Here is a 14,676-nt window from a genome sequence, read left to right as displayed (position 1 = left end):
TACATATAATCGACAGTATACCACTAAAATACTCACAATCATCCAGTTTTCGGATAACTATATTAATATGTGTCGAATATGGGGAAAACACATTAGAATTATAATACATAGGATTTGTTTATCCTAGTAGCATTTTTTTTTTGCGAACATTTATGTATTGAGACTCGTCGGTTAGCTTATAGTTTTAGTATGTCCAATATAAATCAGTAAAGGTCTTGTAACAAGTACGATATATTTTGACAAATTGCTCATAAAACCTTTTATTAATTTCCTAATAACTTTTTATCACTATATATTCAAATAAAAAGTTAAACCACGCTGTCTTTATAATGTAAATTTTAAATTTTAAAGTCTACGTAACTTATAATCATTTAAAACAGCCTATATCTATAAAGTCATTCGTCTCCAACCTCTGCACCTAATTCTAAACTACCCAAAACCATACAAAAATGACCCAAAACCCCACAAAATCCTTTCCAAAGTCCACCAATCAGCAACCAGCACCTAAAAACCACATTTAATTACAAATACTCACTTGCAAGCGTCCAATATCTGTTTGGCCGTCATGCTGATGTTGAACGTGACCGGCTTGAGCGGGTCTGACTTTAGCGGCTCGAGCTTCACTACCGCTTGGCGCCCGCCGAGCACCGCGTCGCTGTTGTTTCCTGATTCTGTTGATATATAGCGGGCTTTAGAGTTTTGATGTTATTTACTTGTTAAATGGAAATAGGCACTAAACAATTTCGCGATTCAAGTAATTTGTTAGAGAATAATCTATGTGAAAAATTTGGTTTTTGGGAGCGATGTTGCGTCTTTCCAAACTATACAAGGCCAGTACGCAACGGTGTGAAACTAATCACGTATAGTTTGGAAATAACTTTTTTATAAAGTTCTTCCAATCTATACAACAGCAGTACGCAAATACTCGCGTATACTTTGTAGTGAAGTAAGTAAGAACAGCGCTCCAAAATACGGCGCCAGTACGCATGCGGACTAATCGTGTATGTTTCGGAGTAAGCGCGGCGTCTTTCCATTGCTCGCGTTTATATTATTGTATTGCTGTTTTGAAATCTATTATTAAAATGCATGTGTATTGTGTAATGTGTAATGTTGCGTACTGATCGTATATTTTTTGTATCGAGGATGCTTGTGTCTTCGTTCTCGACTATACTGCACGACTTATAAATTGACAATAGTGCTAAAATGTAAGAATCTAACAAGTCCAGAAGAAGACGGTTGCGAGGCAACGGAGCCCCGCTTCGCGGGGCTCCTATTTTTGTGTAGTTAAAAAAAAACACGAACCTAACCTAACCCATAGGTAGGTAACCCTTATATCTGTTACCTATTTATTTTTCTAAGCTTACCTAATAATATTTTTATTCCATATTTTACTGACTCAATCAAGAAGAATAAAAGTAGATAGATATAACTGTACAAGTCTTTGATTGCCTATATATTTATTATTTCGCTCAAGCGCAAGTGGTGTAGTAGCTATATTTAGTTATAAATATTTTGCGTACTGATCGTGTATAGTTTGGAACGAAGAAGCAAGCATCCGCGTTACAAAGTATACACGATCAGTACGCAAAATTCGTGTACATATTGTAATAACAAACTTAAAAACAGCATTACAAAGTATACACGAGCAGTTTTCTATGGTTGCGTTCTGGCTATGTATAGTTTGGAAATACGCAGCGATGTTGATGATTGTGTATATTGGTGACAAAACTTGTACATACCACTTCATTATAATGTAATTGTTGTGTGTAAATAAAATTTTGTACGTTGAAATTGTGTAGATTATTTTTAAACACAAACAAAGCGGTCCTGGTTTTCCAACAATCCCGTGTTTCTTATAGACATATTTACTGCTCTCAACATATCTTTACATAGTCCAGTTTATGTTTTTACCCGAATTCTAAATTTATCAAACACGATTCCTTTTAATAATTTTTAGTAAATGAAGTTTTCCTTACGATATTTAAAATCGTTTAACTTACACAAATCATAAAACTAAAGACGCCTAATATTCACATATGTGCATAACAAAATGCTACACATATACTTCATATGAATATATTGTAATATATGCTAATCTGTACGAATACTTCCTATTCCTATCATAATAATAACTTTACATGATGTCATATACCTCACTAATTAGCCACTCTTTCAAAAACATGCCTCAAACCGTTACATTTACATTGTTCCCACAAAATCATTTACTTTAAAACCCAAGAAAAATTATTTTAAAGAGAGAAATAGTACACCGCGCTTGCATGTTACATTACGTTATCAGTTATCTACACACGCCAATTACATCGTAGGGAAACTGAACGGGCGTGTTAATCGCAACTCGCATCCGAGTGTCGCGATGTTAAAGAAACTCGTGTTTTGTTCAATCTGCATCGCGATAAACAGACCGAATCGCCTGCAATATGAGGGTTCACACGCACTTTTAACACGCAATTTATATAAATTTTATTTAACTATTACCGACCGCGGCTTCGCCCGCTTTGTCTAAAACCTTATTATATGAGAACCTTCCTCTAGAATCATTCTATCTATTAAAAATACCGCATCAAAATCCGTTGCGTAGTTTTATAGAAAACGCACAGACAGGGGGAAGTGACTTTGTTTTATAATATGTAGTTTACACACCTGAATATGGACGTAAAATTTTAATTTTTATGAACAGCAAATACTCACTTTTAATTTTCATGTCAAACGAATTATGATATAACGTCAACATTGTATCAAAGACACGATTTTGTCACTGTATAATTTTTAATTGTTTTTAATTAAAACTCAATGATGTATATAAAAACTCCGCGAATACTATCTAAACAAACGACATGATATGTAATTACAAAACCGTATCGAACAATTCCCGATGTTACAACATTTCTAATAATTTTATCATTTAACCTATTTTACGCGATATCACTATGATTACATAACGTATACTATTTCAATCAGCAGAGAACTTCAGAGCTACTTATAACAAAAGGAAATCGTATCCCAATTGTGTTAAAATGTTTGCTTTATGTCTGTGTTCGTGACTTCACTTTGTGTGTGTTCAATCACTTTACTAGAGCCATAATACCTACTTACTAGAGCATATAATATTACATATTTACATATTTTTTAATAAATATATAATCCAGAGTTTTATCAATTTATTTAGGCCCATATATCATAAAAAGTCATTATATAAAAAAAACCATTGATATATTTAATATTTAATGTATAAAAACAGGCAGCACACGATAAACTATAAACACGTGTAGCTTTGAATACAAAATGCAACATTCCAAACATTAACAATGTATCTAAATGCAAATGAGGAACAAATACTTTGCCTATAGTTTAATTAATATGAGTGATTTGTGAATGGATTAATTTTGTAAATGTAAATAACACAATAAAATTATATGCAAAATTAAATAAACATATTCAATTTCAATAAATAATTGATATTTCAATTACAGTTTGATAAATTGTAAAGCTCACTTAATTTGACCTGATTTTGAGATATCGCATTCGATACTGCGCTGATTTTAGTGATAAATAATGAAACTACTAATTCCTATTTTAGAAGTGAATATATCATTCATTTAATTTAAAATTATTAAATATGATAATTCTTATGTAACACATTGTTCTTTATTTTATTACACTGGCTCTTATAAATCAAATAAAAATATGTTTTATAATACAAAGTCTAGTTATTCTGTTTCTTATTTGGCTTTGCCCCGATTCAACATTACCAAGAACGGATAACAGAAAATGGCTCTAACTTATATGGCTTTCAAATGGGGTCACATAGATATTGTAGCAAATGCTTTATGGTATGTAAGCGGTAACGGTATTGCATATTTTGTTTAAGTGCAATAGAGTACGCGCGTTTTAACAATTTATCATATATTTTTAATAATCTGTATAAGTATATGAAAATTAGGAAATTGTATTGATGCGAGGTAATATATCGTAAATGTGTATCGTGCATTCTTGGTCAAATTCCATTTCAAAATATTTAAAAGGTTTAATAGCTGTTTAAACTATTCCTTTTATAAAATAACAAGCGTCAGAAAATTTACGATAGGTAGTTCGTTTAAAAAAAACACCTTTTTAAATTAATTAGGTTCTAAAGTAAATGGAATCTAATGTTTATGGCGCACTGTGGACGCCCTCTTCACATAGGGGCCATAGAACCTTAAGTCAAATAAGTCATGTTCTAATTCGAAAATCAGGGACATAATAGTGTAAAATTAAATTTTAGGAAAAACCCTTCCGTCTACAATCACAGTGGATTATACATAAATGTATTTCCTTGTTAATTTAAATTATGAATTAAAAATGTACAGTGAACGCCAATCATTTAACAATTTGTATTGGTATGAAAATATGAACCAGGAAGGGTGGTTCTTTTTTTTTTCTAATCATACATTTTTACCGTATTTTTCATTCATTAATAAACTTAATACTCACTCATAGCGGGCTCCTTCTTTATATCTGGTTGTGTATCTGAGAACTTCTTAAGTAAATCTTCAGCCAGCGACTCCGCGTTGTCGCTACCGCTCGTCGCGGTGGTATCGCTTTTCGCTACCTGGCAACATTACAAAAAAACAAATTAAAATCCACGTTCCAAATTCAAATTTGACATTTCAAAAAGAAAAACTATCTTGAAAAAGAAATTGTCTTCGTTCGAAATTCAAATTCACGCGTCTGACTATAATAAAATTGCCATGTTCAAAAAAAAGCACAAATTTGTTCAAGATAGTTTAGCAAATAACGTTCTTAAATTTAGGGACCTAAAAACCTGCCGCCGTCTTAATACTAAAGGGGGGGAAGGATAAGGATTTTCTCTTATTTTAAATACAAACCGCTCGCGATCTCGCCGCTTGAGACAATCTGTATTGCTGTAGAAGCTGTTGCATCATCGCCTGAAACAATACAATATTATAGTTACCATATTTCAAGTAAAACAATACATAAATAACAAACATATTATCTAATATTTTAGCGTACAAATCCATAAAGTACATAAACGTCCACAATATACATGAAAACGAATAAAGTTACGCTCAAACGTAATCACATAAAACACAACGCTATATAAATAAGCCACTAATTGACTTACAACGTAATACAACTTTCCCAAAGGAACGCGGGTCAAGAGGGTCTGAGTTTGTCGATAATTTGTTTCTTATGAGCGAGTGAGAGGATCAATTTCACTAATTGAATGGGCATCTTGTTACCGGTGCTATATTCATGTATAAAATCGATACATATGAAATTTGGTACGATATTGTATGGAACAAAAATATGTATTATAATAAGTGCATGTATTTTTAAATTAAGACTTTATTAAAAGATTACTAAATCGCCTGGCGAGATGGTCTATTGCCCTGCTGACGTAAGTATACAAAACAGAATTATCAAAATATTATACAACGTTACAATCTATTGAGAATGAAGTTAAATTATATCTCCAGAATTTTTTTCTATTGCTACAAAATAAGATCTATTCCCTTAATTTGTTCAAAACCGTTCCAGCAGTACACATCTCTACAAAAAAATCACAAAAAATCCAAAAAATTTCACAAAAAATTAAAAAAAATTTAAGTTATACTTGTTGGTGCGGCGACAAGTTATGCGAGTTCCTCTGCAAGTGTTGCAAGGTCTGCAATTGGTTCGGAGTCAGTGGGATCGGTTCCTCTTGCGTAGTACTGCTACTTATACTCCCGCTTCGTTTCCCCGGGTAAGGGGGTGGCGCGGATTTGGGCGCCCGGGATGACATTTCCGCAGATATGGGTAAGTTCCACGCTTCTTCGATAGATGGCAGTGGACGTCGTCTACGAATAATAAGATAAATGTATGGTAAATATGTAATAGAGTATATATATGGAACCTTAAAATACATGAGGCATTTTAAGATTCATTAGAAATTTAGGCGGAATAAATATATTATTATAATAATTAATCAGGGTATTTTGAGTAAAGGCGATTACGAAGCGAGGAGGTGGCCTAAGAAGCCGACTTGTGAGATTGAAACTATAAAATATATGAGGGATTCACTCACACTTACAGAAATTAATTAAAAAATAAGGGTATTTTGATGTATTTTTTGAGTAAAGACGATTAAAAAGAGAGGAGGTGGCTAATGAAGCCGACTTGTGCGACTGGAATGATAAAATACATAAATGTATGTATGTAATAAAGTACACGGAACATTCAAATATATGAAGGCCTAATTAGAGGATTGTGTGGGTATAATATAATTGAGTACTTTGATGCCCTTTTCTGTAAAGGCGATTACGATATGGGGGAAAATAATTGAATAGCTTTTTCCTTATTATTATCTAATATTAGATATTATAAGCCTGTTCATTGTGTACACAGAAACATCGATGAAAATATTTTTTCTGTGCTCAATATTTTTTACAAATAATTATCTATAATTAATTGTTGCACTTGATTTGTTAAATTTCATTTTCCTTGTATGTTTATAATTAGTGTTAACAATTGTTGGCTATCCTTTGTAAAATAAGTAAATAAAATGTTAAATAAAGTTAATATTATGTAAAAACATGTGTACTATTGTATAATAATGTTAACATATAGTTCAGTGCCACATTATGTAGATTACAAATCAACTTACTAGTTTACTAAGAATAATTGTATGTGCCATATAAAGAAATATCAACAAAGTATTTTCTTTAGACAATTCCATATTAAAAGGAAGTCTATGTAAAAACATACATTGCATAAATAGTATACGCAACATTAATTAATTATCATTTGCAATTGTACTCAGCTTGTGTAACAAATGATATAAAAAGAAATCTATTACTACTTGTAAGCTCCAATAAACAGTAAAAAGAATTTAATGTCAAATTAATATTAAAATTTCACAAATCACATTGCGAATATCGTCCATGCAAAATGTAGATTAAAAGATATTCGTTTTCATATCATAAAATGTGATAAAAATGAACTAAATAAAAAATAATAGTTCATTTTTATGACAAATTCCCCTAAAAAGTTTCAGACTTGTAGAGTAATTGATAAATAATCATCAACAATTTCAATATTTGTTGTAAACAATAATATTTGAAACTACTCTTTATCTTCTCAGTTCTATATTTTAAGTAAATCCTGTTCAAAGTTTCAGCAATTTGCAATTATATTAAGCTTAATATTATAATTTTCAAGGATTTTATATAGTTTTTATAATGTCGGTTATCAAAGTCTGTATAATTTGCATAGAGATGAAGCGTATAACGGAAACCTACAGCCACACTAACTAGAGTTTTTATGTGAGAAATAAACTCGCTCATACGACAATTAGTATTCGTTCATTTAATGAAAGGACAAAAAACCTATTCGCATAGGTTAATTGCACGATTAAAAAATATTTTACTTCACATTTTTTAAATGATGGTAAATTATGATGTCCTTATACGCTTCCAACTATTTCATTTATTTTTTTCGTATACGCCTCGTTTTTGTTTTAACTAGGGATGTAACGATACATGATTTTGCCGATACGATACCGATACCGATATTTGTAGTAATGTATCGGCGATACCGATACCGATACCGATATCGATGGCTTGGTAGAAAAATAAATAGTGAATTATGCATAAAAAGTAACCAACAAAGACAACTGTTAATCGTATTCTTTTAAATAAAAATGCCAAATCAAAAAACAACAAAACCATTTATTTTAGTATTATTATTTTACGAAGTCAGTTAAACTTTAAGTAATACACATACAATCAGTACCTAATAAAAGTTTACTATTCTGCCGTCCTTTAACTAGAAAGCCGTTAAGCCCACGAAGTGAGTTTCGAGTAAATGGCAAAAAACACGGAAATCGTTATTTCTTAAAAATTATGACACTTACAATAATTATTGTGAGATACATCCATCGACATTTAATTATATATAAATATTAGTTTTTACCCAGGAACTGTTATAATTTATTTTTAAATTCACTTTTTCTCGTTTAGTTCAGCATAATAATCTGAAAATTTTAACTATTTACTGGACAAGACGGCCGTTCACATACCATAGCGACTTTTTAGCTAAGTAATTTAGTATTTTTATTTTCATTTTGTGATTTTTTTTTATTTAGTAATAAAATGCTTACCTAAAACGTCGTTAAGCTACTATAACTACTTTTAAGCTATGACTTTCGTTTTAATTTAAATTTCAAAAACTTTATAATCAGCGATTAAGGGTTTTTGGATGCTTTTGTACTATGATTCTATATAGTTGTACTAAATTTTAATCTTACTAATGTTAAAAATTTGCTGCTGTCTGAGGCTTTGCTCTCGGGAATTACATCCTCTAGGTCAACCATCAACCAATGGAAAGGAAAAGGATCAAAAGCTTTTAGGTTTAAGTATTAAGGATTTAAACACTATCTAAATTAATGGTTTTAGCGTCTTATTGTGAGTAACAAGTATTTTAAACTCTTTTACTAAATGACTCTTTTAAGTTTTCGATAAAATTAACCTTTATTTCTCGTCATGTTCACGTTTATTTCATTACAGTGGCTCATTAAGGGGTTAAGATTGAGATAAATCTTCTCGCTTTTCTTTTTTGGAACCGTATATTCATTTAGAATTGCAATTTTAACGTTATTTTATAAATATTCTTCTGCGAAGTTAGTCTGCGAAGGGGTTAAGATTGAGATAAATCTTCTCGCTTTTCTTTTTTGGAACCGTATATTCATTTAGAATTGCAATTTTAACGTTATTTTATAAATATTCTTCTGCGAGTCACGGATATGTGAGTACATATGGAACCACAAACATATAAACATAAATCGTTGCCTGAAAAAAAAATTAAGACTTGTGCACAAGGTTTTTGAAAATATAAAACCCTGGTTTCAATAGGGCTTCAAGCTCTTACATGTGGGATGCTCTTAATAAATAATGTAGAACCGCTTATCAAATGATTAGAAGACTCTTTCATCCATATTCAGAAAATATAATATACCAGAATATGTGGAAAATAGCAGGAGGTAGAAAACTTTTTATTTGCTACTATGTAAAAAATACAAATCTTAATAATCTAATACATATAAAGATAAGAAAAAATAGCAATAGTTGCAAAATGGACTCCCCGTCAGCGGGTCAAAGGTAGTGTACTCCTAACAATTTTTGTATCACCATCTCTAGTACATTGCTTGACAGTCGATTACTAATTCCACCCAAGGGGTAAATTACATAATTAATAAATAGTTTTAAAAATTAAATAGTACAGACTGTCTTTCTTCTCTTTCTCGGTTACAGAGACAAATCAGAGTCTAAACAGAGAAGTACGATTGAAAGTTCGCACTGTCGTAACCATTACCTACCAAATTTTCGTAACTTTGACTTGTTATATTTTCCGTAATTTAGCTGCTAGATTGTTTAAAACTTAGTAAACCTGATCAGAAACAATACGTCTTGTAAAAGAAAATCAAAAACAATCGGTACTCTGCTTGGGAGCGACATTATTTCATCATCACTCTCATCCCCAAAACTGATGCATCACCAGAATCGGATACCTGCCTTTTAGCTTAAAAATGAGGGTTAGCTGCTTTGTAGCTAAGCAAAAAAGTGTTATTAGAATTTTTCCTAAATAAAATTACTTAACTAAAAAAGCGTTAAGGGCGAGTAACTGCAAATAAGGTAAGGATTTCCATTGGAATCGTTATATGAAAGCATATCATAAAGCAGTTATAGTCCTTTTGCGTCCCTATAGTCAAGTATAATCTGATAACGTACTTTTAGTCAAGTAAAAAGCTAAAAAATAATTATTAAATCTGGCGGTTAAGGTACTTTTAAGGAAATTTAGCGAAGTAGTGTTGGTTAGATGCTTTCAAGTTATGGAATCGCTGAAAATTGTGTTACTTAACGGCTTACAATATTTTCATATATTTATAACTATTAATGCTAGAGAAATGATTCTTAGACAGAAAGATAGAGAATTCTGAACTCTATCACCCTACATTTAAAACTGAAAATTGACCATTTGAGGGTTAACGGCTTTTTAGTTAAAGGACGGCAGTATTGGTAGAGTTTTTTCAGAAAACAAAGTGCGCACGCGCGGGCGGCCTCCCGCATCGTTCATTGGGCGCGGATTTTTGAATTATTTGATATCAAAAAAATTGGATGTTTGTAAAGTAGGTTTACGATCGAGATGTTTACGTGATAACATAATGCAGTGGCAGCGCTCGAGATGAAACGGGAGATCGGTCCGTCTCTCTCTCGTTATACCTGCGATCGCGCTCGTGAGGTTTTGGTGTGACACAAGTTTATGAACATGTCACCCGACTAAAACGATTTTAAAAACGTTATCACATTAAAAATTAAAAAAATTCAAAATTATTTCTTTCTTTCCTTTACATAAACAAATTTGTGATTGGAACACTCCTAGTAAGCAAATAAAATGCTTGTGTCAGGAGGTTCCGCTCTTCCTTAACACTATTACAGAAACAGAAATAAAACAATATGAATAAATACAATGCAAAAACATAAAAGAAAAGAAATAATTTAATAAAAAAATATCGGTATCGGTTGATTTATTATCGGCGATACCGATATATCGGCTTGCCGATATATCGGCCGATATATCGGTATCTGTATCGGTATCGTTACATCCCTAGTTTTAACTATGAACGCGATAAAGAAATATATTATTCATTAAGTACAAAAACGGGGAGCAAATGGAAAAATACAATTCTTTTAATCTGATAACCACGTACAAATAAATTAGTATTCTCATTAAAATTAGAAGCCATTTTTTCTATTGACGTATCGTTGAGAAATCAACTAAAATTGATTAACAACAACAACCCGATACAAAACATTCCCAGCCCTGTAAGTTACTCAAAAATACACAACAAAGTTCATTAACACCACCGCATTCAACCCACCACCGGATACTCACTTGCCAGTGACGGACGGCATGGGCGCGTGTGCCAAATGCGCCCGCAGGAACGCGAGTCGCTGTCTCAGGGCCGTATTCGAGGCGGTGGCCGCGGAGCCCCCGTTGTTGTAGCACGCGAACGCGTCGCGCGGCATCTGACAGCTCTCGTACAAACTGCCGAGGTTCGTCCACGCGGCCGAGTGGCCCTTGTCCAGTTGCACCGCGCATATGTACGCTTGGAGCGCGTCCATGGGCTGATTCTGCTGCTGGTATAGCACGCTGGGAGGAGAGTAATGTTGGCTAACACGCTTTATCAGAGATATTAACCTAACATGATCTAATGAAACTGATGTCTACAAAACGTGATAAATGTTAAGCTACAACTGTATATGACAATACAAAAACTTCCTTCTTATAATGCGTGTAAATTCACCCTTTTTAACATGATAAGACTAACAAAACAGTTTAATTAACAAAAAAATCCTGTTTTCTTGACTCCTATATCCTATTCCAACTTATTTACATCAATATCATCTTACTTTTACAGCATTTTCACATGTAACAGTAACCGATATCCTAGATATACGTCTTTCCTGTTGCCTCCTTAACCGGACAATAAATCGTGAGAACGTACAACAAATCGGTGTCGATATCCTACGTCCGTCCGCGAATACACATATCGTTAATGTCCGTGCCTAATTATTTTATTAAACATTCAAATTAATTCGTGGGAATACTGATATGAAACACTTGAATATATTCCAGTTCTGTAACATTATAAAATAAATTCATACCGTTTTCGTTGTCTTCGACACTACATGCCTATTAAATAAGTGTTTAATTTAATTATGTTTAATATATTTGGCAGCGACGCAATTAATCTCCTTAGCATCAGTTTCAATAAAATTATGCAAATAATAACATGGTAATTTTGAACAAAAACAGATTATCATCATTATGCTTGAGTAAAATACTTCGAATACGCTAATTAATATAGATTTTTTGTCAATTAACCAGTCAATTATTTAAGCTGACTGAAATTACTAGTTTTTGTAGTCACAATACAAATATGTGACAAATATGTATAATAAGGTAACGAGACATAAAACATTTATAAATATATTATATATTATAAATATTCCGTATATTCTTTGATGAATTCTTTGCTTCCTTTTTAAGCGATATTTAACGAATCAATCATTATAATTCTTCTTGTGTCATCTGTATAAATAATTAATTAAAGTACTTTATTCCACACCGTCTACAGCCATCGTCATCAATTTAAAACAAAAAATGGTATTCACGCATTGCATTATCTGCATTTCCGAGAGTACCTTTAGAAAACCCCTTTACATGAAACAAAGCCATATTACCCAGATGACGATCATCACGATAAATCATTTTAAAACGAATCCAAAGAAAGAACATACATATTTTATACACTTAATACGTACTATTACTACAATCAGTTTCAAAGCACTCACCCAATAGAGCACCACGTATCAGCGTTGCCCTCGGACTTCTCCACCGAGTTCCTGTACGCAATGAACGCGTCGTGCACTTTGCCCTGGGCCGCAAAGCACCTCCCGAGGAGGTAGAGCCCGGCCCCGGACTCCGGTTCAGCCGCAACCGCCCTTTGCAGGCACCAAATAGCCGCCCGGGCTCGGGCAGCCGGCTCGTCGAGAGACGCACAGCGGTGGTATAACCATCCTGCGGAAGTTGGTTATTGATGGAATGCTCAACGAAATTTACCTGATTCTTTAATATTTTTAGTCGTAACGAGACCCGCAACGGTCGTTTAAGCATCCTGGAGATGTTTATAATTGATCGAATGCAGAATTTTATATATCTTTTTCTTATTGACCGGTTTACTGTCTATGATAGTAACAATGTCAGTAAATACGTATTAAATGTACAATACCCTCCTTTAATATACGTTTCTATTGTTCATGACATCTATCTAACCTACCAAAAATTTAAGGTCACCAGACTCACATTGTTAAAAAAAAAAATAAATAAAAATTTCTTTATTTGTTTCAAAAAATTTTTACATAATATTGTTACATATGTTGCATTGAACCCCACACTAGGATCCCCTGTGTTGTGAGGCTCAATCTCTTTCATCATATTACATAACAGAACACAAAAAAGAAATATATATATTTTAAACAAATAATTGCCATTTTAAGTATTGAGAGTGTGTGTGTGTGTGTATATGCGTACGTGTATATGTGTGTGGGTGGATATGTTTATTTTAATATTCAGTAAATGTTTGTTTATATTTTAATCAAGAAATTATGGTAACGAGGTTTTCAGTTTCTAAGTAGTTTAGATTAAATAGCCAATTTGTAACAAATTTTTTACAACGGAACTTGGTCATAGGAAAGATATTTAGTAATTTGTTCATTTTGTTGTATAAGTAAGGTCCCATGAATATAAAAGCCCTGCTACCAAAAGACATATTACAGCAATGTTTCCTCCATGTAGGATTTCTTCGAGAGCGCTCGTTCGTTATAATTGTGTTTGGAGCTATTTTATGAAATTTTAGTATTACTGCTAATATGTATAACTGACGCACCGTTAGAATACCAGCCTCTTGATATAATTCTTTGGTTGGATATCTTAGATTCTTTTTAAAGATAATTTTAAGAATTGCTCTTTGCGCGCGCTCAACTTTTATAAGATGACATTTTTTGGCGGAACCCCAAGAAATGAGACAGTAGTTTAGGATAGATTGGCAGAGTGCATAATAAGTCATTTTGATCGTTTTGATATCTGCAATTAGTCTTAGTTTTCTAAAAATGTAGGTTAATTTTCTGATACGTGTCTTTACTAAATCGGTTTGTATATTCCAGGTAAGGTGTTTGTCGATAATCACACCTAGATACTTTATATAGGTAACATTTTCCAGAGCAGTACATTTGCAGTTGGTAGTGTTATTATCACATCTATGTATTGTTAGGGATAATTCTTTCGGGGCATTGGTCCTATTGTTTATGTTAAAATTCATAAGTTTGGTTTTACCTATATTGAGGCTGAGCAAGTTGTGGTGGAGCCAGTTGGCAACAGATTGCATTCCGGTTTCTGCAGCGCTATATACTTCCCTCCAAGACCTGCCATGAAAAATCACAGCGGTATCATCTGCGTAAGCAAAGATCTTTGCCTGGTTGAGTTTAAGTGAACAGAGTCCATTTACGTAGAGAAGAAAGAGGGTAGGGCTTAAGACACTGCCCTGGGGAACACCGTAATTTATTGCAGCGGGAGAGCTATGGTATTCTCCCAAGCAGACTCTTTGTTCTCGGTTGGATAGGTATGACGTGAACCAGTCGAGTGCAGTACCCCTAATGCCAAACAACTCCAACTTTCGCAGCAGGATGGATCTGGACACCGTGTCAAAAGCTTTGGCAAGATCAAGGAAGACGCCCACACATTTCTCCCCGCCGTCAAGTCTCATAGTTATGAAATCTACCAGATTTGTAACGGCATCCTCCGTTGACTTGCCATTACGAAATCCGTACTGATTTACTGAAAGTATTTCATTTTGTTCCAGGAATTTAAGCAATCTTTTATTTATTAGCTTTTCCATTATTTTGGAGACTGTCGTTAAAAGTGATATAGGTCGGAAATTCGCTAAAGTAGAAGTATCTCCACCTTTGTGTATTGGGCAAACATTTGCTAATTTCATATGAGAGGGAACTTTACCAGTGGAAATGCTGAGATTGCAGATGTGTGCAATGGGTGCAGAAA

The 14,676-nt window shown here is 33.1% G+C and overlaps 1 protein-coding gene across 2 annotated transcripts in view; it reads right to left on the bottom strand.

The window, feature by feature from the left end:
- Utx (Utx histone demethylase) overlaps positions 1–14,676 on the bottom strand; it is a 45,745-nt gene that overhangs the window by 4,112 nt on the left and 26,957 nt on the right. For both annotated transcript variants that reach the window (XM_090102613.1, XM_090102614.1), the window contains 6 exons: positions 12,414–12,639; positions 10,951–11,208; positions 5,636–5,858; positions 4,887–4,946; positions 4,492–4,609; positions 536–671 (listed from right to left, as the gene is read on the bottom strand). In XM_090102613.1, coding sequence (XP_089958739.1) covers positions 536–671; positions 4,492–4,609; positions 4,887–4,946; positions 5,636–5,858; positions 10,951–11,208; positions 12,414–12,639 — 1,021 coding nt within the window. The remainder of the gene's footprint in view (positions 1–535; positions 672–4,491; positions 4,610–4,886; positions 4,947–5,635; positions 5,859–10,950; positions 11,209–12,413; positions 12,640–14,676) is intronic.

Source organism: Colias eurytheme, chromosome 6, assembly GCF_061535395.1.
Source record: "Colias eurytheme isolate Ceu_HAF_F1 chromosome 6, ilColEury1 Martin Lab GWU primary, whole genome shotgun sequence".
Taxonomy (NCBI): Eukaryota; Metazoa; Arthropoda; class Insecta; order Lepidoptera; family Pieridae; genus Colias; species Colias eurytheme.
Note: the sequence above shows the minus strand (reverse complement) of the source record. Positions and strands in the feature narration are given on the sequence as shown.